General features: G+C 34.4%; 1 protein-coding gene across 10 annotated transcripts in view; it reads right to left on the bottom strand.

The window, feature by feature from the left end:
- ZMYM2 (zinc finger MYM-type containing 2) overlaps positions 1-27136 on the bottom strand; it is a 123563-nt gene that overhangs the window by 76801 nt on the left and 19626 nt on the right. For 9 of the 10 annotated variants that reach the window (XR_005061072.2, XR_005061069.2, XR_005061070.2 and 6 more), the window contains exons 3-7: positions 16497-16742; positions 14917-15773; positions 10761-11046; positions 9259-9424; positions 8275-8487 (exon numbers count right to left, since the gene is read on the bottom strand). Coding sequence is in view for 6 of the 10 variants with exons in the window: in XM_073223707.1 (XP_073079808.1) it covers positions 8275-8487; positions 9259-9424; positions 10761-11046; positions 14917-15773; positions 16497-16561 (1587 nt within the window). In the remaining 4 variants the exon portion in view is untranslated. The remainder of the gene's footprint in view (positions 1-8274; positions 8488-9258; positions 9425-10760; positions 11047-14916; positions 15774-16496; positions 16743-27136) is intronic. The other variant, XM_073223875.1, reaches the window with a different exon arrangement.

Genomic DNA, 27136 nt, shown 5'->3' with positions numbered 1-27136 from the left:
GCTCTTTCCTCCCCCAAGGCACCAGTACCGCTCCCCTGCGACCCCCGACATTGCTTAAGGGGCTGAGCAGCTCCAGAATAGAGCTTCTGGGCACTAGAGGGTGCCATATACAAACATGAAACACCAAAGGAACTTTGTCCAGAGTAAAATTATTAACACAATTCCCTAGAAAGATTTAAATGACATGGACCTTATGACTCTTCCTGAAAGGGAGTTCAAAATAAAAATCATCAACATGCTGATGGAGGTATGGAAAGACATTCAAGAACTCAGGAATAAATTCACGTCAGAGAGCCAATCGTTGAAGAGCATGATGGAGGGTATTAAAAGCAGGTTGGATACGGTGGAGGAGACAATAAATGAAATAGAAACTAGAGAAGAGGAATACAAGACGCTAAGGCACAGAGAGAAAAAAGGATGTCTAAGAATGAAAGAATATTGAGAGAATTGTGTGACCAATCCAAACAAAACAATATTTGCATTATAGGGATACCAGAAGAAGAGAGAGAGAGAAAGGGACAGAAAGTATCTTTGAGGAGGTAGCTGCTGAAAACTTCCCCAATCTGGGGAAGGAGATAGTCTTTCAGGCCATGGAGATCCACAGATCTCCCAACACAAGGGACCCAAGGAAGACAACACCAAGACACATAGTAATTAAAATGGGAAAGATCAAGGATAAGGACAGACTGTTAAAAGCGGCCAGAGACAGAAATAAGATCACATACAAAGGAAAGCCCATCGGGGTAACATCAGACTTCTCAGCAGAAATCTCACAGGCCAGAAGGGAGAGGCATGATGTATTTAATGCTATGAAGCAAAAGGGCCTGGAACCAAGATTACTTTATCCAGCAAGATTATCATTTAAATTTGAAGGAGGGATTAAACAATTTCCAGATAAGCAAAAGCTGACAGAATTTACCTCCCACAAACCATGTCTACAGTCTATTTTGGAGGGACTGCTATAGATGGAAGTGTTCCTAAGGTTGAATAGCTATCACCAGAGGTAATAAAACCACAGTAAAGAAAGTAGACCAGCTAATTACAAAGCAAATGCAAAACTAAATTAACTAACTATCCCCAAAGTCAATCAAGGAATGGACAAAAAGTACAGAATTAGATACCTAATATATAAAGAATGAAGGAGAAATAGAAAAGAACCTTTAGATTGTGTTGGTAAAAGCATACTAAGTGAGTTAAGTTACACTCTTAGATAATAAGGAAAGTAACCTGGAGCCTTTGGTAACCACGAATCTAAAGCCTGAAATGGCAATAAGTACATACCTATCGATAATCACCCTAAATGTAAATGGACTGAATGCACCAATCAAAAGACATAGAGTCACTGAATGGATAAAAAAACAAGACCCATCTATATGCTGCTTACAAGAGACTCACCTCAAACCCAAAGACATGCACAGACTAGACTAAAAGGCAAGGGATGGAAAAAGATATTTCAGGCAAACAATAGGGAGAAAAAAGCAGGTGTTACAGTACTCGTATCAGACAAAATAGACTTCAAAACAAAGAAAGAAGAGATAAAGAAGGACATTACATAATGATAAAGGGCTCAGTCCAACAAGAGGATATAACCATTATAAATATATATGCACCCAATACAGGAACACCAGCATATGTGAAACAAATACTAACACAACAAAAGGAGGAAACAGAATGCAATGCATTCATTTTAGGAGACTTCAACACACCATTCACTCCAAAGGACAGATCCACCAGACAGAAAATAAGTAAGAACACAGAGGCACTAAACACACTAGAACAAATGGACCTAATAGACATCTATAGAACACTAAGACCAAAAACAACAGGATACACATTCTTCTCAAGTGCACATGGAACATTCTCCAGAATCGACCACATACTAGACCACAAAAAGAGCCTCAGTAAATTCAAAACTTTTCAGACCACAAAGCTATAAAACTAGAAATAAATTGTATAAAGAAAGCAAAAAGGCTCACAAACACATGGAGGCTTAACAACACGTTCTTAAATAGTCAATGGATCAACAACCAAATTAAAATGGAGATCCAGCAATATATGGAAATAAATTACAACAACAACAACAAAAAGCCTCAACTTCTGTGGGACGCAGCAAAAGCAGTCTTAAGAGGAAAGTATATAGCAATCCAGGAAATACTTAAAGAAGGAAGAACAAACCCAAATGAATAGTTAACGTCACAATTATCAAAACTGGAAAAAGAAGAACAAATGAGGCCTAAAGTCAGCAGAAGGAGGGACATAATAAAGATCAGAGAAGAAATTTAAAAAATTGAGAAGAATAAAACAATACAAAAAATCAGTGAAACCAAGAGCTGGGTTTTTGAGAAAATAAAATAGATAAGCCTCTACCCACACTTATTAAGAGAAAAAGAGAATCAACACACATCAACAGAATCAGAAACAAGAAAGGAAACATCACGACGGACCCAACAGAAATATAAACAATTATTAGAGACTACTATGAAAACCTATATTCTAAGAAGCTGGAAAACCAGGAAGAAATGGACAACTTCCTAGAAAAATACAACCTTCCAAGACTGACCAAGGAAGAAACAGAAACTCTAAACAGACCAAATACCAGCAAGAAATTGAAGCAGTACTCAAAAAACTAACCAAAAACAAAACCCCCAGGCCAGATGGATTTACCTCGGAATTTTATCAGACATACAGAGAAGATATAATATCCATTCTCCTTAAAGTTTTCCAAAAAATACAAGAGAAGGGAACACTCCCAAACTCATTCTATGAAGCCAACATCACCCTAATACCAAAACCAGGCAAAGAACCTACCAAAAAAGAAAACTACTGACCAATATTCCTGATGAACGTAGATGAAAATTACTCAACAAAATATTAGCAAACCAAATTCAAAAATACATCAAAAGGATCATACACCATGACCAAGTGGGATTCATCCCAGGGATGCAAGGATGGTACAACATTCAAACACCCATCATCATCATCTACCACATCAATAAAAAGAAGGACAAAAACCACATGATCATCTCCACAGATGCTGAAAAAGCATTTGACAAAATTCAACACCCATTCATGATAAAAACTCTCAACAAAATGGGTAGAGAGGGCAAATACCTCAACATAATAAATGCCATACATGATAAACCCACAGTCAACATCATACTGAACAGCGAGAGGCTGAAAGCTCTTCCTCTGAGATCGGGAACAAGACAGTGATGCCCACTCTCCCCACTGTGATTCAACATACTACTGGAGGTCCTAGCCAAGGCAATTAGACAAAACAAAGAAATACAAGGAATCCAGATTGGTAAAGAAGAAGTCAAACTGTCACTATCTGCAGATGACATGATATTGTACATAAAAAACCCTAAAGACTCCACTCCAAAACTAGTAGAACTAATATGGGAATTCAGCAAAGTTGCAGGATACAAAATTAACACACAGAAATCTGTGGCTTTCCTATACACTAACAATGAACCAATGGAAAGAGAAATCAGGAAAACAATTCCATTCACAATTGCATCAAAAAGAATAAAATACCTAGAAATAAACTTAACCAAGGAAGTGAAAGACCTATACCATGAAAACTATAATACACTCTTAAGAGAAATTAAAAAGGTCACTAACAAATGGTAACTCATCCCATGCTCCTGGCTAGGAAGAATTAATATTGTCAAAATGGCCATCCTGCCCAAAACAATACACAGATTCGATGCAATCCCTATCAAATTACCTACAGCATTCTTCAATGAACTGGAACAAATAGTTCAAAAATTCATACGGAAACACTAAAGACCCCGAACAGCTAAAGTAATCCAGAGAAGGAAGAATAAAGTGGGGGGATCTCACTCCCCAACTTCAAGCTCTACTACATAGCCACAGTAATCAAGACAATTTGGTAATGGCACAAGAACAGAGCCACAGACCCATGGAACAGAACAGAGACTCCAAACATTAATCCAAACATATACGGTCAACTAATATTCGATAAAGGGGCCATGGACATACAATGGGGAAATGACAGCCCTTCAACAGATGGTGCTGGCAAAACTGGACAGCTACATGTAAGACAATGAAACTGGACCATTGTCTAACCCCATACACAAAAGTAAATTTGAATGGATCAAAGACCTGAATGTAAGTCATGAAACCATAAAACTCTTAGAAAAAAACATAGGCAAAAATCTCATGGACATAAACATGAGTGACTTCTTCATGAACATATCTCTCTGGAGAAGGGAAACAAAAGCAAAAATTAACAAGTGGGCTATATCAAGCTAAAAAGCTTCTGTATAACAAAGGACACCATGAATAGAACAAAAAGGTATCCTACAGTATGGGAGAATATATTCATAAATGACAGATCTGATAAAGGCTTGACATCCAAAATATATAAAGAGCTTACGCACCTCAACAAACAGAAAGCAAATAATCCAATTAAAAAATGGGCAGAGGAACTTAACAGAAAGTTCTCTAACAAAGAAATTCAGATGGCCAACAGACACATGAAAAGATGCTCCACATCGCTTGTCATCAGAGAAATGTAAATTAAAACCACAGTGAGATATCACCTCATACCAGTAAGGATCCCCATCATCGAAAAGACAAACAAGAACACATGTTGGCGAGGTTGTGGAGAAAGAGGAACCCTCCTACACTGCTGGTGGGAATGTAAATTAGTTCATCCATGTGGAAAGCAGTATGGAGGTTCCTCAAAAAGCTCAAAATAGAAATACCATTTGATTCAGGAATTCCACTTCTAGGAATTTACCCTAAGAATGCAGCAGCCCAGTTTGAAAAAGACAGATGCACCCCTATGTTTATCACAGCACTATTTACAATAGCCAAGAAATGGAAGCAACCTAAATGTCCATCAGTAGATGAATGGATAAAGAAGATGTGGTACATATACACAATGGAATATTATTCAGCCATAAGAAGAAAACAAATCCTACCATTTGCAACAACATGGATGGAGCTAGAGGGTATTATGCTCAGTGAAATAAGCCAGGCAGAGAAAGACAAGTACCAAATGATTTCACTCATATGTGGAGTATAATAGCAAAGAAAAACTGAAGGAACAAAACAGCAGCAGAATCACAGAACTCACGAATGGACTAACAGTTACCAAAGGGAAAGGGACCAGGGAGGATGGATGGGGAGGGATAAGGGAGGGAAAAAAGAAACAGGGCATTACGATTAGCATGTATAGTGTGGGGTGGGGGCAAGGGGAGGGCTGTGCAACACACTGAAGACAAGTAGTGACTATACAGTATCTTACTATGCTGATACAGTGACTGTAATGGGGTGTGGGGGTGGGGGGTAAGGGAGTGAAGGGGGTAGCCTAGTCAACATAATCTTCTTCATGTAACTGTAGATTAATGATAAAAAAAAAATAGCAGCAAAAAGATAAAATATTTAAGAAAACTTAGCAAGAACACTGATGTAACAAATGAAACAAAATCCCTTGTTCTATGATAGGACACTCTGACATAATGATACTGATTATGAAAGACACTGATTTGAAAGGAGGTAATATTTGAACCATAGTTGAACTATATACCAGAATAACAAATGGATTAAATATTTAAATATTAAAATGAACCCTTCCAAACATTAGAAGAAAACATGAAATATATTCCTTTATAGCATGGGAGTGAGGAAAATACATGAAGCAAAAACCAGAAGCAGTATTTTTTATATTTCCGTTTGACAGTATTAAAATTAAAAACACTACATGACAAAACATTATATAAGCCTCCAATCACAGTTATATATAACATTGACAAATGTCATTGCATATTAATGCTATTTACATAAAGTTTATAATAAGTCAAACCATGATGTCAGAAGTAAAATACAGTGGTTAACTTTGAGGAGATAGAAGGGGATAATAATCAGGAGAAAGCACAGAGTGGCTGATGGAGAATAATAATGTTCAGTTTCTTGACTAGGATCTTAAAAATCAAGATAAAAGGCACAGATTTTATCTTTTTTTATTAACACTGTAAGATAGAAATTACTATTTCCACAACTTTACACGTGGTTAGACCAGGCAAGGAACAAGAGAGGTTTAGTAATTTGTCCATGGCACAGATAGTTGCTGGGGCTGAGACTTTAACCCAGGCCAACTAATTAAAGCCAGCATTGTTACCAAACCATCTAGGTTATCAGAAGATTAACAGATGCAACATCAACAACAGCAAACACTATACTGACTCCTAGGCACTAGAATCAGTCTGATTCTTTCAACTACAAAATAGACCTCCTTATATTAACCAATTTGACATGTGCCACCCCAATGCAAATCCTATGAACGCAGGAACTATGTCTACTTTACACTTCCACTGTACTAGCACAATACCTGCAATATAGTAGGCAGTAAACCATGGTTTCATGAACATATCACAGACATGTTTTTCTAATTAAAAATGTACAATTTAATGAAGAAAAATTAAGATCAAAGCCCCAACAGAAAAATGGGTAAAAGATGTAAACCAATAGTTCACAGAAAAGGGAAGACGATTAGCTCTGATAGATAAAAAACTGCTTATCATCAGTGCTAAGAAAAGGGATACAAATTAAAACTATAGTAACATACCATTTTTATCAATCAGAGAGATGTGTTAGCAGTCTCTCTTGGAGAGGCTGAAGAGAAACAGGCACTTCCGTAGACATGACTGAAAGGAATACAAACTGGTAGAGCTCTAACAGGGGAATTTAACAATATCTAATATACTAACATAAGCATTTGCCTTTAGCAAGCAATCCTGCTCTTAACAATCTACCCCAAAACTCTGTCTACACAAATACAGAGGTAAAGTATACACCAGGTTATTCATCATCTATTACTTTTATCAGCAAAAAAATTGGAAATACCTAAATACACAAACAGCAAAGTGACCCAATAAACTACTGTACAGCCCAGTGTTGGCTCTTATATGGTGAAATGAGCTCCTGGGAGGTACAGGGATGTACCATAATTTTTAGCATTTGCCATGAAAATACTACATGGCGAAGTTCAGGCTACCAAAATGAAAGTGAACATGAAATTGGGAAGAAACACACAGAAGCACATCATCATATGTAGTACTTTCATCATACAGATACAACAGATGTAAAAGCACAGATAACATATAAAAATTAGGAAGGAGTTATTTTTGCGTATTTACTTTTGTTTTCAATATTGTTATGGTATAAACTGTGTCCCCACAAAATTCATATTCTTGAAGCCCTAACCCCAATGAGAGTGTATTTGGAATAGGGCCTTCAGGGAGGTAGTAAGGTTAAATGAAGTTCTAAGGGTGGGGTCCTAATCATATAGGATTGATGGCCTACTATAAGAAGAGGAAAAGAGAGCAGAGAGAGAGCTCCCTCTCTCCTTTTACATAGAGAGGAAAGATCCTGTGAGGGCACAGCAAGGAGGCTATCTACAAGCCTCACCAGAAGCCAACCCCGGAAAGGCACTTTGATTCTGGACTTCTAGCCTCTAGAACTGTAAGAAAATAAACTTCTGTTATGGCAGCCCTAGCAGAATAGAATAATTTAAAGTTTCTACAATTTTTAATAATGCATGTTTTTAATAACCACTCACAAAATTCCTGAAAACTTAACTCACACAGCCATGAAAAGAATGAGGAAGGTCAATATATATTGACAGTGAATTATTTCTAAGATACACTTTGAAGTAAAAAATAGAAGGTGCAGTATAATACATATATACAGTATGCTGCCTTTTGCAGAGAAAAAAAATAATGAATTGGGTATTTCCTTAATTTTCAGAAAGAGAAAACATAAAATAATAATAACTGAATTGATACCTATAAAGAATGAGCAGGAACCAAGAGAAGAAAGAAATGAGAGCTGAACTTTTCTGAGTCTATCTCATGTACATTTTACTTTTGAACCATATGTGTAAATGAAATCAAAAGGACTTTAAAACTGAAATATAAGTAAGATAATCACTTCTAAGCTAAGGTTTAATAGTTTGAAAAATCCTATTTCCCAACCCCTCTCCACCACTGAAAAAAGAAAAAATTTGAAAAAGAAGTCATTCTGGTAGTATTTACTGTTATGTGTAAAATCACAAGTTTATTTCCAATATCTACATACATTTCAGTACTCATTTGAGACAGGTCATCTCAAGATGTGAAGACAATAATAGAATTAAATGAGATGCCAAGATAAATCTGGTTAATAAATGCTGTTACAGTAAAATTACTACAGCAATTTAAAACATTCAAAAGAATGGCCAATTTTGATTAGATCGTGAATTACCTGTTTGTATTCACTGACACAACTTTGACAGCAAAATCTTTTCTGCTGACCATCAATCACCAGAACATTATTTCCAGCACCTTTGCTGGGCAAGTACTCTCCACACTGTTCACAGCAATTCATTATTAGACCATTGGCCATTCTGTATCTATTAAAGCAGTGGTCACTGCACAGCTTATGAGTCATATTTTTAAAACTAACTTCATGGCGAATCTAAAAGAAAAACAACAAAATTTTAAGAAAACAAATGAGTATGACAAATAGCTAAATAACAATGTGTCCAATAGAAAGAAAATGCCTCACAAATTTTTCTGTGTAAGCTTTGTTTAGGGAAAAGGAGAGAAGGCACATTTCATTATTCTTTGACCTATTTTTATGCACACAGGAATACAATGTATGTACATCATGAGGGGAAAAAAACCACCAGTGACATCACTAAAATTTTCTCCAGAAGCATATATAAATGATAGGAAGCAAATAAGTTCATATAATTTTAGTATAAAATTTCTAAAACAGACTGGAAATCTTTAGACAAATGAAAGGGAAGAGAGAGAGAGAGAACCAATATTATACATAATCTAAATGAAGTATGTATACATATTACCTTTTCTTTAATCAAATGCGGAAACTTTAATACTGTATTAACAATGCAGTTACCAAAAAACATTTCTTCCATTTATTCTACTTCTTAAGCAAGATTGTTGTCTTTCTTATGTAGTAAGTCTATTTGTTTAAACACTATGGTCCTGTCTGTGAGGGCTCCCAACCTCAGGAAAAATGTAAATTAATATTATATTTTAGTTTTTCCTAAATGATTCTCCCTATGGGAGAATGAATTATATAATGGAATATTTATAAGATAGATTTTATATATCCTCACTTTTATGGAAATATACACTGATAAAAGAGTGAATATGTCCTAACTGTTAAAGTTAAAAAAATTCCCATAAGTTAGAATTACTAATAAAGCACAAAGATACAAACCTCTGTTAATTTACCACAAATTGTACATCTTGACTTATTTAGAGCTCCTTTAGTAGGATTCTGCTTGTCCTCATAGAGAGACAAACAAGATGTACTACAGAATTCCTGGAAGGACTCACTTGAATCCACTTGAGCAACAATGGTTCCTTTCATTGTAGTTATATCTCTGAAAAATAAGAACAACTTCAAGTAAAATTCTTTTTTAAAATAAGTCATATATAAAAGTAGTAACTGACATTTTTAATTTCCATAAATTGAATCCTAGGAATCCAACACCATTTTTAGATACATTAAATTATTTTTATTATTTAAAAACTCTTGGCAATAAAATATGAACACAAAAGATTGAGAAGCAAAACTATTTTATACCATTAACCTTCCCATACCCAATTTATCGTCAAACTCCTTAACAATGCTTTCAGACACATTGGATACACTTAAAATACTACACTACTAAGGTGAAAGCTTAATTTACTGAGGTATATATAAATTTATAACACCTATTAAATTCCCTTCCCATGGGAGTAGAAAGCATGAGCTATCTAGGTCACAGGAACATGACAAACCTTCTACAGAGGATAACTAAATTTAAATATACCCCTGATAACCCAAAATAATCCCACCTACCAAGCCATACAGCTCTCAACTGCAATTAGAAATGTCAGAAAATGATAGTATTGATGACCTTTGAAGTTTTCCTTAAATTCTGAATTTTAAGATTCTTTATTGCAATATGCAAGTCCACTACTATAAAGCAATCTATAAACTGTAGGACAATTGTTCCAATATTTGGATTTATTGAAACTTATACATAGCACTAAGCCCTTTCCAAAGTTCTAAGATTTAAAAATATCTTCACAAATTTGGACTACTCCACAAGATGGCACAGAAAACCCACTTGGTTTGACCTTGCACACAATATACCATATTCCACTTGTTTTTAACTAGTGAAGCCAGACCTAAAAAACAGCTAAAGAGATGATGCTGTTTCTCCAAGATTGTCAAAAAACTGGTCTTGAAACAGTGAGTACTCTAATGACTTAATATTCAAAACAAACACATATAAAATCTAAAAACTTGCCAGTTTTAAATAATCTTAATATTGGGATGGTGTAAAAGTTGACATATTTTAACACATAAGTAGTCATATATAAACTGTTTAATAATTCTACCTGACAAGGATTAAATTTTATAATTAATAATGTAAATAAGCATCTATGTATTTTTATAAATCCAAGAAGTCCAATGGAGATTACAAACAATAGTAATTACAAGAGCCTAGTATCTAAACCAACCCCAAAGCCTATCAAAGTAGAAAGTCTTTAAATCATAAGCCACCTGGGCTTGCTGAAGAACTCTTCGAAGCCATTACACATCTGGCTTTAAGATTCACACAACTAGCTTACCAATTTTTAGAACACAGTAATTCATCTCTAAGAGTATATAACAATTATACCACCAATATTCAACCAAATAGAATAATGTTGAAAGGTAAGCCTTACTTTTTGCACATAACACAGAGTTTCTTTGGAGCAGGCTTGTGAGAGAAGGAAGAAAGGCAGGTGGTAGAACAGAAGAGGTGAGCAGATCCTTTTCGTTGATAAGCTGTCTGTCCCTTTTGTAAAGGTTTTTTGCAGTTTGCACAAGTGACTTTAACTGGTTTAGTGGGTTGCTGTTGGACTGAAGGCTGGAAAATCTGTTTAGGATGTGAGGCCACTGGTGATAAAGAATCCACCCCTGGTTGTTTTTGATTACGGGGAAATGAAGCTGACTGGGAGATCCAAGAATCTTAAAAACAAAATGCACAAGGAAGAGTAACTGAAACAGGTATTTACACACTGAAATTTTTATCAGAGAAACAGTTTTAACTTCTCATTCTGTACAAATTTAAGACATTAATAAGGAAACAGCATAGCAGAGAGAGAAAGGACACAAGTTTTGGAGTAAGAATGGCTGACATTCAGGCTCAATCACTTACTAGACTGAGAAGCTACTGAAACTGTAATTCTTCTTTAGATTGCAACTGATACCAACCTCATACAAATGATAACAGTAAATGGGATAACAAATGTAATAAACCATAGTACTACCATACAGATAAGACTAAAAAATACTAGCCATTAGTTATTAGTTGTATCAGTAAGAAGTAATTTACAGAATATTACTTCAAATACATCAATATAAAAATATAATAAAATCCTGACCAATCAGAACCTTTGATAAATCTAACCCTGGTCTGATAAAATTACATATGATTACATTCAAAACTTTTTTAGAAATGTTTCCTATTTAGTTCCATGACCTATAAATACACCACATAATATTAAAGTTAGAGTGTTTACACAGAAAGGATGACGTTAAGCCAACAAATACAGTAGTGACCAATCCAACATCATATTACTGTACTACTGCAAAGTTTCAACACAGCACAGTATTAGTAGATATGTGTAACATTAACACTGGACTGCAGAGTTATTCATCTTTTTTCTCTTTTAATAGTAAGTTTCTTTGGTACCTAGCAGAAGTCCCCAGTTTGGTGCACTCATTACTGTTCCACAGACCTCTCACTACACTACCAGTCAATGTCAATACCTTTTTTCATTTTGAAACTTTTCAGGCCACCACCTATAATTTGTACTCTGGTCTCTTGTAATTTTTTTCCTTTCTGGTTTCTTCTGAAGTTTGAACTTCCATACACAGAAGTGGCCCTTCCAAATGAAAAACAATTTTTGCCTTCCACTGTAAGTACAAATAAAAACTAGGTCCCAGGGACAAGTCTATACTAACAAAACCTTTTAGAGGGAAATTTCTTGGTTCTGACCCAGTCCATTAACCTAATGGCTTTAAGGGGCTACATACACTGCTATTCAAATTTTACCTTAGTCCACAATATCCCTTCAAAAAAATATATACTTCATATACAGAGTAAATAGAATGCATTATGGAATCCTGTTATCCTATCATCAGGATAACTGACCAGTTTTAACAAATAGTAAAAATACTTAAGTACATGAAGAAAGCAAATAATTGAAAGAACTGGCAATTCCATGTTATGAAGGGCTTTCAATCAAGAATTATATTTGAACATATGTCTGAAGGAATAATAAGCTTGTTACAACACAAATACTAGCTCCTTGGGATTCTCAACTTTGTAGGCTTATCATCTGAATACAGTATACACTTAAAGGAACATATTTAAACTTAAGGGCATCTATTAACTTGATTTTGAAAAAATGATGCTTCTCCCTGCCCTCACCCCCGATTTAATTTTAGGCCCTCTATAAATAATGTAATGGCTCCCCTTATCTGTATTTCAGCTTACATTTCCTCTACTTTCAACCTCCCACCTCCTCCAACATCAAAATACTTTTAAGAATAGAAGGGACCTAGTCATTGTGTCTAAGCCCTCTGTTATATACAAAGGACTATCAAGGGACATCAATTTAATTCATCACAAGTCAAAATTAGTCCAAGAGCTAATATAAATAGCCAAGATTTTATAATTCTTTATTACAAATAAAAGCTAAATTCATAAACACAAGTGCAAGAGGTGTATCTATTTAGTTATTCTGATGAGTAATTTACATTCCCTTGTGTGACAGTACAAGTAAACAGACACACACATATGTCCCTTTGATCCAGCAATATTCCTAAAGAAATAAGTATCCCAAGGTACATGCATAAGCATATTATTCTTAAGAGCTATTTAAATAGTAAAAACTGGAACTGAGCTAAATAATTTTAAAAAACATCAAACATATATAGTTGATATGGTTAAAAGTTCAAGATCTATTGTTAGATATTTAAAGGTGTAGTAGGAAGAGTTTGCAAAAATATAAATATACCTGTACTATGACCTCAGGTTAGAATTAAATGTACCATTCTCAAGGATGAGACTGAATATTATATTCTTTATGACAACTGTTCAAATTTCTGATTTTTTCCTTAGAGTATGTTCCTGGATGTAAAGCTACTAGCCAAAGAATATCATTAATTTTGATCCCCCAAACATTTCTGGTTTAAAAAATAAACTGCTTTATAGTAGTTTTGAATCATGTATTTTTAATATAATTTTAATAAAGACAAAATAGACATCTTGAAACTAATTTGGGCATTACCATTTCTTAAACTTTTATGTGATCGAGAAGGTTAAAATGAAAGACACACTAATATATAATATATAGTTGGTAATAGCATAAATTGACAAGATCTATGACAATATATTTCCACAATTGAAAAATGCTCATATAAACTCATACATACCACACATATACATGCACATGCACAGAGACATCACACACATATACACTGACCTACCTATAAGTATATATGTACCTATAGGGGAAAAGAGTCTTAGAAGGCATGATAAATTTTCAAAAAAGTAAGTAAAAAGGAATATAATTCAAAACTACTATAAACCAGTTTATTTTTTAAACCAAAAATCTTTGGGGGGTCAGAATTAATGATATTCTTTGGCCAGTAGCTTTACTTCCAGGAACATACTCTAAGGAGATAATAAAAAATTTGAGCAAAGATGTTCATATATAGACCTATAATAATAAAATACAGGAAACACTGTAAAAGGTAAATATGGGAATGGTATGTCTATGCCCATTGTGCAGCCATTAAAAACCTTTGTGTACAAATGTTAATAGTATAAGAAAAAATAATATAATATAATATGGGGGAGAACAGGAAACAAAAACATTTAAAAAAAGCTTCATTTCAAGCAAGCTAAAAAATACAAAGCAAAGTCTGAATGAAAGACAACCACACAACAGTGATAATTTCCAGTTAATGAGACTACACGGGATTTTTCTCCTACATTTTTTAATTATAGATTTTCTAAACATTATTCAAAAATTATATATTTCTCTCATAATCAAAAAAAGTAATAAGTAAAAAAGAAAAATGACTAGCATTTTATCTACACTACCTAGTTTTTAGTCACTCCTTACTATTATCCACAATTCTTAGGCTGGTAACACTTGCTAATGAACCCAAAATGATGAAAGAATGACACAAAAATAGAGAGAGGGATGTACCAGAGAGACAGAGGCAGACAAATACAAAGAGAGGGATGTATCATAGAGACATGGTCATGAAAAAGCCAGAGTTCTTAAGACTTCCCTATTTCAACATTTTCACAAAGCAAAACTGCCCACAGAAAAATTTTTTTAATTGTCAAGAAATTTACCAACTTCCTATTAAAAAAAAAATGCTCTGTAAAATTAAAATCAGACAGGCAATAAAAATTAAACACAGAAAGTAAAAACAAATCTAAATACAATTATTGTACAATACTATACTGCTCCTTAATTTTTTTGTTCTCTACTTACATATTAAAGTACTACTACTAAAAGTATATTAGCAAAAAGTGAATACATGACAAATTGAGATGCCAAATTATTAGATATTATTGGTGATGAACATAAGAGTATTTTTTTAAATCCTTTGGACATAAATGTCTATGATTAATTTTCTTAATAACCCACAGAGAAATACTATACATGGCTTTGCATCTCTGATTAGCTAAAATTTCAAACTTTAAAGTCAAAAGAGTTAACACATCTTATGGTAGCACAAATTACTACAATGAAAAAAGAAATCAACCGAAGTTTAAATTCATTTACATGGAGTAGGTTGCTTACTGCTTACCAGGATTATGATGAGTTGCAGATTCTCCATTCTGAAATACGTCTCCTGCCACATTCATTCTACCAGGATTAAAAGGTCCTACTGCAGTCTTGGTCTGTGAAGTTAAAGATGGGGTGTATGTTTGTATATTAACACCAAAATTACTTGACTGCAGTCCGTTAGAGACATCTCCCAAGTTGGTATTCTGCAGTGATGTTACATGTGTAATCATTAGGTTCATATCTCGCCCGTCAGTATTTTCTAATTGGCCATCATTCACAGAGCTTACACCTGTTTCTAAGGTTGTAACATTAGCAATCTGAATTTCAGAGTCTGGTTCTGTGGTAATGCCACTATTACCCATTCCTGCATTTACCTTACTTCTTGAAAAACTGGAAGTTGAGAAATCCATATCATTGATTCTGTTTTTAGTCTCAGGAGGTCTCCGTTCAATAAAATTGGAAGAATTTTTCTCTTGACCTTGATTCGTTTCCATGTCCTCTTCATCATCAATGACAATTGTCTCACTTACACTTCCCTTCTGGGAAGCCAACTCTTTTGAGGAAGGAAGAATTTTGGAATCATTTCCTTGCAGTTCTTCATTTTTTGATGATGAAAATGTTATGGTTCTTTGATCAGTTACCACTGGTGCAGAAGGTGGGGGAGGTTGTACAGGTTCGATAAAAACAACGTCATCATCATCTTCCACTGATGAGTTTTGAAATTTATTAGATCTAGAAACTAAAGGATTAGGTGGACCACTAAATGAATTTCCTACATTAGTGAGACTAGTTGCCATGGCCGTACTCCCTAATAAAACCGGAGTCTGATCAGTCAATTCTAATCCTCCCACTGAACCTGTGTCCATGCCAAAGAACCTGTTAGGGAGATGGAAAAAAACAAATGTCAGTATTTTTTTTTTACTATAACTGAAAGAATTTTTTAAAGATACTTTCATTGTCTTTTTGTATTCTAAGTAAAAATGAATTGTATCTAATATCAAAGAAAAATATGATACTGATTTTGTGACTTTCTCTCATTCACTCACCGTTTCATATAGTATACATGCAAACTTGCTGCAATACAAAAAGGTAATTATCTAGGTTTCAGTAATATTATGCAGTGTTATTTACCTCTATCACCTTCTTTTCACCAGTGTTTATCCTATAAACTTCAACACAGAGAACAATGATAAATCCTATACACATCTGAACAGGAAAATAACCAAAACCTGACAATAAAAATCCATTCTCTACACATTTATCTTATTTATCCACTGTATTGAATAAAATGATATGGTCTGATCACTAATTTTCTTACTTCATGCTCTTCATGCTTTTTTTTTGATCCCTTCTCATATTCCCTGGCTCCCATGGAACTGTATGATTAAATCCTACAGACAATCTGAAATCTTTCTTGACTCTATCTAGAAAGCTTAAATCCTTATTTGCGAGGCACTAAGCTATGTGCTTTATATCCATTTATCTGACTGAATAATGGCACTCAAAGATATGAGATCCTAATCCTAGAACCTGTAGATGTTACCATATATGGAAAAGGGGTCTTTGCAGATATGACTAAGGATTTAAAAATGAGATTACCTGAGAAGGTAGGCCCTCAATTCAGTCACAAGTACCCTTATCAAAGGGAGGTACAAGGAGATCATTACAGGCACAAAAGTAGGCCAAGAGGCTGACTGGAAGCAGCAGGTGATGCAACCAAGGAATGCTGGCAGTCACCAGGTGGTAACAGAGTCAAGGAACAGGTTTTCCCCAGAACCTCCAGAGGAAGCATTGTGCTGCTGACAGTACTTGAGCCCACTAATTTCTGACTTCTGACCTCCAGAACTGTAGTAGAAAAAAATGTCTGTTGTTTTAAGCCACCACGCATTTGTGGTTAATTCATTATAATAGCCACAGGAAATTAATACAACCCACTTCATAGTTACATCTTCAAAACAACTCTTAATAGTTATACTTGTCACATTTTAATGATTAAGAAATTGTGGACCCCTTCAATTCCTGGAATAAAGATTCAACCAATCCCTTTTAGCTTCACATTATCTACTCTCTATAAATAAAAATTCCATTACATTTTATATTATAAAAAAAGTATCCACTTAATAAATGATAAAAAAAAAAAAAGAAATTGTGGCTTGGAGATGCTAACATCTGGAATGCACACACGGGTATTTATAATTCAGTCCAAACTCTTCATCAATATGTTTAATTCAACTAATATTTTCTGAGCACCTACTGTATATGAAGGGCTGTGCTGAAGCCAAAGAGACAGCAGAGTTAATAGTAAAGAAAGAAAAAGTTATTGAGCAGATGGAGAGGGTGAGGTCATGGGCACAGGCAGTAGTAGAACTAATCCTTAACGTGAATCACCTTAATCTCAGAGACTAAATGGAAAAAAAAAATCAATAAAGGGGAAAAAAATGAAGGATGAGAACAGTTTGTAGGTAACTTTGTAGGTAAATCAATGGGAATCTCAAGTGTTTTAAACACAATAGTCTCATTTTTATAGAGTAGGTAATCTAAGAAGGTGAAAAGACTGGTTGTATGGGTCTTAACCACTGCTTTAAGGGCCTCAATGCCAAGTTTTAAATCCTTCATAATCCCCCTTCTCTAATAAAACCACTTAGACCAGTTAAAAACAAAAGGTTTAAGAAAACTTACTACTTTATATATATTGTCATTTGCTCATATTGCTATATGGAACTTCTGGAAGCATGAAGAAGACATTAACATAAATAATTACACTTTTGCAGATGGGTGACAGGGATGGAGAAGCTGTTTATGTATTTGTTGCATCTTTTAAATTTCTGAACATGATCTCTCACTTATTTTTAAAGGTAGTATTTAAAATTTTTCAAAACAGAGTGAAGAGATAACTACGTTGGTGATCAAAGAAAACCACCTTAAGCAGGTAACATTTACACAGAAATCTGAAGTGACAATAAAGATCCAACTGTGGAAAAATTGGAGGAAGGGCACTGTAGCTCCTGAAAAAGCCTAATGGGAATGGGCTGGTGAATTCAAGCAACAGAGTAAAGGCCAATACGGCTGAAACAAGGTAGTTAGGGAAGAAAAGCATGAGATGACATATATAAAAACAGGCACAGATCAACTCACTGAGCAAACAAGTTAACCATTCATTGCATTCAACTATGATTTACAGGGCACCTAGTATACACAAGATATTGTCTCAGGCACTTGAGAAAAATCAATGAACAAAACAAGTAAATATCCCTACCCATCAGAAAAAAATTAACTCTGAAAGCGAGAGTTTGGAATTTACTGTAACAGGAAACACTGCAGTATTCTGTTAAAAACAAAAGGCTAACATAATCTCACTTATGTTTTGAATAGGTCACAGTGGCTGCTACATGGGAAAACGGATTGTAAGAGCACCAAGACTGGAAGCCCACCAACTAGACGGCCATTTATCTAACGAGAGATGGTGGTAGCTGAAACAAGGGTGGTAAAAGATGGGAAAAAGTGAACAGACTGAAGTTTTTTAAATAGTAGATCTTACTGTCATGAAAAGATCTACAAGATATACTATTGACTGAAAAAAAGTTACTGAACAAAGAGTGATTATTACTATAATTTTACACATTCCCCAAAAACCCATATATGCATACACATACTGTGTTCTTCCTAAAGTACATATATTTTTATGTAAATTCATGGGGGAAAAAACCCTCTGGAAGGATCACACCATAATGGTAGAAGTGGTTTGCTAGGAAGAACAGGGAGTTTGGATACGGGAGGTGATCAACAAATTGCACTTTATATTCCACATTAATCTAAAAAGAATTTCAGGCAGCTAAGCACCTAAATAAATAATGGGAAAAAATAGGAGTCAGTAACAGAAGATGATGTAAAGTTGACAAAAAGCTAAAGATGAAGGGATTATCAATCTCCAGATACAAGATACAGAATAATAACTTTTAAAAGGCATTAATAAGGGGTTTACCAACTTTTTTATGGACACTGTGGACCCACTATAAATAACTTATCTTCTTGTTAAAACCTAAAACAGTTGCAAGGCACAGAGCAGAATATTTGCAGAAAGGCCAAAGGGCAAACACCATATGTTCACTTTAACTATCAGTTATTTTTAAGTAACATCATTATTTAATTGTCAAGGTATACAATATAATTCCTTATGTTATATATACTGTGTTATTCTCTGACCATTAAGCAGCCCAATTAAACCATGTTCTAGTTCTAAAGGGCACAATATCCCATTCAGCACAGTAATGAAAATGAAATGTTTCCAGTAACTTACACTGGATTTTATAGGAAAGATTTTTACTACTTTATTTTCACTTAACCATGACAATAACCCTTTTGAGTTAAATAAACAGATATTTACTTTTTTGTATAGTAAACAGTAGCTCACCCTCCTTAATTTAAACAGCCTAGGTTCCACGACAATATCAGGATTCAAACAAACACTATGTACAAAGCTCAACTGCAAAACCAGTCTTTGTTCCTCTTTGAGACAGAGCTGTGTCTGTGTCAGGATGTCAGACATGCTAATATTGGATAATGGCAAAAGTTACATTTATTTCTGCTTTAAAGAAAATGGATAATTCTATTTAGAAACCTGAGTGACTATTTGCTTTACCCAGATTTACAAATTACCTTGTATTTTAAATATATTTTCAAAAATTAAAATATATACAGCATGACTCTAAAGAGCTCCTCAAATAGGAAGACTCCATAGTAAAACAACATATATTTGGGGAAACCTTCATGTAAGGCTGCCACATAATTTTAAGCAAGCAGGAAAAAAACCTTAACGTTACCACTACAGAAAGTTTTAGAAGTTGAAATATGCAGAATAACATTTTGACTGAAAATTTCATAACTAACTCAATTCAATTTTTTTAAATTTAAAAAATGGAAGTATATTCATCCAGTACAATTTAATATTAATGCAATGATTATGAGCTAAATATTCATGCCAGTTAAACATTAAGGCAACTGTCTGAAGTTAAATTATTATCTGTCTTATGCAAATTTTAAAAAAAACAACTAAACTGCCCAGGACCACAACCAGAAGTGGTAGAGGTCAGGACTTGAATATTCTTTAACTGTTATATAATATGTAATTAAGTATTCAACAATAAAATAATATAGCACAGCTCTTATTTATAATAAAAAAGACCAAAGCCATTCAATAAAACAATAGCCAAATCAATACTCAAAATACTAAAATACTAAAGGGAAGAAATGTTACGCCTGAAGTGCCAAGCTAACAAAGGATTTAAAAAAACAAATGAAGTTGAACTTCTGGTTAACATTCATTTGCCACAAGGTAGGAAGTATCCTCATCAACATAATTTTCAGAGGAATAAATTTACTGATGCTATGAAATGTATAGGTTTTTAATGAATGAGTTCTCTGGATCATTTCTACATTTTAACATACCTAAAGCAGAAGACAATTTCCAGGACAGAAAACTCAGAACTGACTTCACAGTACCCTCTGGTGGCTGCTATGTATCAATTCATTCTTCACAGAAGGAAACAGTGGAGTGCAGAATAGAATTTTGCTTACAAGTTAGTTGTCTACAGTAAACCACTTTTCAAATTAGAGTGACAACCATTTTATGCCAACTGTAACAGCTTTTTTCAAATCCTAGACTGCAAATAGATTTTATCACTTCTATATGCTATTGAGAATGTTTCAACCACAAAACACTTTAGTCCTATAAAGAAAAGATAATTAATCCAATTAAAAGTTGACCACTTTTACCACCCAAATAAAACCTATTCCATTTAGCCACTTTTCTATATCAAGTCAATTCTAATTAGCTATTTATTTAACACAGAGCAAATAACTTGACTACTCTGAGCTTCTATTTTTCCTAAAGTAAATGGTATAAAAACAGTTCTTAGGAGCTTTTTTAGAATTCAAAGAAATAACTGGATATGAAAATCAATTAATACACTGTTAACACCTAAACATTCACCAGGCATTTTTTCCCTGGACCCCAAGATTTCAGTAAGTTTCTAATTAGTTTTTAAGCTTCCTTGAGATTCTCCATCATTGTTATGGACCAAATTTTGGCATGACCCCAAAATTCAAATGTTGAAGTCTTGACCTCCAATGAGATGGTTATTAGGAGGCAGGGATTTTGAGAAGTGACTAGGTCACAAAGGTGGAGCCCTCATGAATGGAATCAGTACCCTTTTTATAAAAGACACCCAAAGAGCTCCCTTTCCCCTTCCCCATGTGAGGACACAGCAAGAAGACAGCAGTCCCTCTGTGAATCAGGATGTAGACCCTCACTAGACACCAAATCTACCAGACCCCTGATTTTGGACCTTCCAGGCTCCAGAACTCTGAGGAATGAATAAATGTTGTCTATGGCATTTTTGTTATAGCAGCCCAATACACTAACACAATCATGATGAATTATAAATATTTTCAGTTCTATTTGGTCTTTATTGACTCAACAAGAATGAATTAACATCAATACTTGATGTTCTCATGAACAAAGAAAAGGTGACAGTTTAAATAAAAATGTTGGCATTCATTAAGAAAGATCAGTATCTTCTATAACATCTTACTATGTTGACAGTGACCACACTAGAATGGTGAGGATTTAATAATACAAGTTACTGTTGAACCACTGTTTGTATATCTGAAACCAACGTAAGACTGTATTATCAATGATCCTATGATAACTTAAGAAAGGATCAGTACCTGCTGAGAAGTTTATGAACTTTCAAAGAAAAACATTAAGAAATCACGTCAAAGTGATTCAAGAAAAACAGTATTTTCTCACTGATAGGCCTATCTAAGAGGTTTCTAGGTAGCACAAGAGTTAACAGAAAAAACTAAGGTGAAGTCTTCCCTACAGCAAAGAGTACTAGTCAATATGCGTTCATGGTAATTATAATAGTTCTGAGGCTATATGACTCAGAACGTTAAATTTAAAATGCTAAGAATTAAAATTCTGAATAAAATGAATTTATAGGAAAACAATTCATTCATAATTGCATAAAAAAGAATAAAATACCTAAGAATAAACCTAACCAAGGAAGTGAAAGACCTATACCCCAAAAACTACAAGACATTCTTAAGAGAAATTGAAGAGGACACTAACAAATGGAAACTCATCCCATGCTCTTCGCTAGGAAGTTAATATCATCAAAATGGCCATCCTGCCCAAAGGAATCTACAGATTTAATGCAATCCCTATCAAATTACCAACAGCATTCTTCAACGAACTGGAACAAATAGTTCAAAAATTCATATGGAACCACCAAAGATCCTGAATAGCCAAAGCAATCCTGAGAAGGAAGAATAAAGTGGGGGGATCTCGCTCCCCAACTTCAAGCTCTATTACAAAGCCAAAGTAATCAAGACAATTTGGTACTGGCAAAAGAACAGAGCCACAGACAAGTGGAACAGATTAGAGACTCCAAAAAACATTAACCCAAACATATATGATCAAATAATATACGATAAAGGAGCCATGGACATACAATGGGGAAATGACAGTCTCTTCAACAGATGGTGCTGGCAAAACTGGACATCTACATGTAAGAGAATGAAACTGGATCACTGTCCAACCCCATACACAAAAGTAAATTTGAAATGGATCAAAGACCTGAATGTAAGTCATGAAACCATAAAACTCTTAGAAAAAAACATAGGCAAAAATCTCTTGGACATAAACATGAGCAACTTCTTTATGAACATATCTCCCCAGGCATGAGAAACAAAAGCAAAAATGAACAAGTGGGACTATATCAAGCTGAAAAGCTTCTGTACAGCAAAGGACACCATCAATAGAACAAAAAGGCATCCTATAGTATGGGAGAATATATTCATAAATGAGATCCGATACAGGGTTGACATCCAAAATATATAAAGAGCTCATGCACCTCAACAAACAAAAAGCAAATAATCCAATTAAAAAATGGGCAGAGGAGCTGAACAGACAGTTCTCCGAAGAAGAAATTCAGATAGCCAACAGACACATGAAAAGATGCTTCACATCGCGAGTCATCAGAGAAACGCAAATTAAAACCACAATGAGATATCACCTCACACCACTAAGGATCGCCACGATCCAAAAGACAAACAACAACACATGGTGGCGAGGTTGTGGAGAAACTAGAACCCTCCTACACTGCTGGTGGGAATGTAAATTAGTTCAACCATTGTAGAAAGCAGTATGGAGGTTCCTCAAAAAGCTCAAAATAGAAATACCATTTGACGCAGGAATCCCACTTCTAGGAATTTACCCTAAGAATGCAGCAGCCCAATTTGAAAAAGACAGATGTACCCCTATATTTATCGCAGCACTATTTACAATAGCCAAGATATGGTAACAATCTAAGTGTCCATCAGTAGAAGAATGGATAAAGAAGATGTGGTACATATACACAATGGTATATTATTCAGCCGTAAGAAGAAAACAGATCCTACCATTTGCAACAACATGGATGGAGCTACAGGGTATTATGCTCAGTGAAATAAGCCAGGCGGAGAAAGACAAGTACCAAAAGATTTCACTCATATGTGGAGTATAATAAAAAAGGAAAAACTGAAGGAACAAAACAGCCGCAGAATCACAGAACCCAAGAAAGGACTACCAGTTACCAAAGGGAAAGGGACTGGGGAGGATGGGTGGGAAGCAAGCGAGAAGGGAGGGGAAGAAGAAAGGGGGCCTTACAATTAGCATGTATAATGTGGGGAGGGGTGCATGGGGAGAGCTATGCAACACAGTGAAGAGAAGTAGTGATTTTACAGCATCTCACTACGCTGATGGACAGTGACTAATGGGGTATGTGGGGTGGACTTGGTGAGGGGTGGAGTCTAGTAAACATAATGTTCCTCATGTATTTGTAGATTAATGATATCAAAATAAAAAAATAAAATAAAATAAAAAGTATAGACTTTGCAGAAAAAAAAAGGATTTATAAATATATTTCAAATATCAAACCAAAAGATACCATCAAACATGGAAAATATTAAAAGCATTATTATTAAGAACAAGATAAGGATAGTCTTTATTATTACCATTTACACTATTCTGGAAGTCATCAGCCAATACAATATGAAAAAAATTAATAAAAACATTTGAAAGAAGGGAAGTTACCATTACGTGCAAATCCTATTAGTTTTACCTGATTGACTCAAAAGACTTAACCTGATAAACTACTACAGTGAGACAATTTAGTCGATTGCTTGGTACAAAATGAGTATATAGAAATTAAAATTAAATTAGCTGGATGGCCAATTGGAGACATATAAAACTTTGTTTCCATTCAATGGTCAAAGAAATAAGGAGATTGAAAAAAAAATGACAAACCCACAAGGACAGGGAAAACAAGGGAGAATTCAACAGCACAAAAAATTTTGGAAGAGGGAAAAAAAAGTATATGAGCATGCATTCACTGTAACTGACTTAGTAGGCCTCAAAAAGGTAAACTCTGAACCCCAAAGAAAGTTTGGAAATGACAGGATTACAAATGAAGTTAAACTAGTAGTTAAATCACGTGTCACAATGTATAAAGTATCCTGATCATCCTAACATTCAGAGGCATAACAGTCCTTATAGGTATGACCTAAAAAAACAGATCAAGACAGATGCCACACAAGACAGCAGAGTGGGAAGCTCTGGGTATGGGTCCCTCACCCAAGTACCTACTAAGCTAGACAAAATCATTGGAACCGACTACTTTGGATCTCTGTAACCTGAGTGGACACTTGTAACAATCAGAGGAGTGTTTGAGAAGAGGATGATCATCATTCAAGAGTGAGCAGATGTGTGAATGAGCATTGAGGTATGCAGATAATATCCTGCATTCCTGGAGGATCTGGCTGCACACTGGACTTGCAGCAGAGAATTTCCAGCAAAATATGGGATTGTGTTTAGTGTGGTCTGGATCAGATAGTTCTCTTGATTTCATCCTTTCATGCAGCAGTAGCTTTCCCAGGGGCATCTATCAGATTTAACGAGACATGACCCGTTATTTCATTCTTTTTTTTTTAATCCAGCCATTTAAGGAAGTTTTTTACACATCACTAGCACACAAAAGGGATAACAGAACAAAAACTTCTATCACCACAAATGAAGAAAATGCACTTTGCCAAGAAAAAAATAGTTCAAAATGAACAGTTCCATCCACTAACAAGTAAAAATCAGCAATCTGTGAAGACTGGGAGACTCAGATAACCAAAGATACACATACTATACTCAGAATGCTATAAAACAAAGAGAAACAGCAAAGTATGTTCCATCCACAGAAATAAAAGAACTCAACAGAGCATCCCTGAGGGCTCCCAAATAAAGGAGTAACTAGTTAGAGACTTTAAATCAACTATATTAAATATGCTCAGTGAGATAAAGGAAAGTATGGAGGAAGAATTAAAGGAAATAGGAAATAATGTCTGAACAAATTAAGAAAATAAACAAATACAAATTATAAAAAGTAACCAAACAAATTCTGGAGATGAATAAAGACAGTAAGAGAAATGAAAAAATTCACTAGAAAGAATCAATGCCGGATTTGAGCAGGCAGAAGAATCAGTAAACTTAAAGACAGAAAAACTGAAAATTATCTAATTGGAGGTGCAAGAAAAAAAGAGGAAAATCAACAGTGACTGAGGTATCTGTGAACCACCCACCACCAAAGGTACCAGCATATGCATCATAAAAAGAGAAAGGGACAGGAAAAAATATTTGAAGAAACAATGGCCAAAAACTTCCCAAATACGAAGATGAAACACACATCCAAGAACCCAACAAGCTCCAACCAGATTAAGCCAAAGATATTTAAACCAAGACATCTAATAATCAAATTATGAACCTCAAAGCTAAAGAGAGAACTTTCAAAGTATTTTAAGTGACTCATCATGAGCAATGGATCCTCAAGAAGATTATTTAGATTATCAGCTTATTTCTCATCAGAAACCTGTGAGATGACATCTTTAGTGGTAAACAAAAAAAATCTGTTAACTAAGAATTCTATATCCAACAAAAAATTACTCCAAAATTAACCAGAAATTAAGACATTTCTAATAAACAAAAGCAAAAGAAGTTCATTATCTGCAAACCCACCTAACATGAAATGCTAAAGGGAGTCCCTCAAGCAAAAATACACACTAGAGAATAAATTGAAACCATAAGAAAAAAACACAATGAAGTTAATTCTATAAATCAACAGAAAGCCAGTATTAACATACTCTTGGTTTATAATTACTTTTTTCCTATGATTTAAAATGCAAATGCACAAAACAATAGTTAATGTTAATGAGCACATATGTATAAAGATGTAATCTGAGAATAGTAAGAGGGAGGACAGAGATGTATAACAGCAGAGTATGTACTGTTGAGTGTCTAAGTTGGTATTATTCACAATAAATTGTAGTTTGTAGTTTACAATGGTGATTTTTTTTTGCCTTTTTTAAATTTTATTTTGATACCGTTAATGTACAATTACTTGAAGAACATTATGGTTACTAGACTCCCCCTATTATCAAGTTCCCCCCACATACCCCATTACAGTCACTGTCCATATTATGGTGATTTTAATCCTCAAAGTAACCATTACGAAAACAATTTTAAACTACACAGGAAAGGAAAAAAGGGAATCAAAATGGCACACTAGAAAAAAATTAATCAAACACAAAGGGAGTAACAGAAGATATGAGGGAAAACATATAAAACATAAAACAAACAACAAAATGGGAGAGGTAAATCCTTTCTTATTAATAATTTCTTTAAATTTAGATAAGTCAAATTCTATTAAAAGATTGGCATGTTGAGTTAAAACATGATCCATCTATATACTGTCTAGAAGAGACTTACTAGACACAAAGACACAAACGGGTAGAAAGCAGAAGGATGGAGAAGATACTTGATGAAAATAATAACCAGAAAAGAACTGGAATGATATACTAATATTACACAAAACAAACTCTAAGTAAAAAAAGTTTACAATAAAAGCAGGATGACATCACATATTGATAAAAGATTTACTCCAGCAAGAAGATGCTGCAATCATAAACATAGGCACAACTAACACAAGAGCCCCCAAAATACATGAAGCAAAAATTGCCAGAATTTAATAGAGAAATAGACAGTTCTATGGTAATAGAGACTTCAATACACCACTTTCAATAGTGGAATGAACAACCACACAGAACAATAAGAAAAAAGAGTATTTGAACAACACTCTATGTCGACTAGCCCTACCAGA

This window comes from Manis javanica, chromosome 1, assembly GCF_040802235.1.
Source record: "Manis javanica isolate MJ-LG chromosome 1, MJ_LKY, whole genome shotgun sequence".
Lineage (NCBI taxonomy): Eukaryota > Metazoa > Chordata > Mammalia > Pholidota > Manidae > Manis > Manis javanica.
The sequence above is the reverse complement of the archived record's forward strand: the minus strand, read 5'-3'. Positions and strand labels throughout refer to the sequence as shown.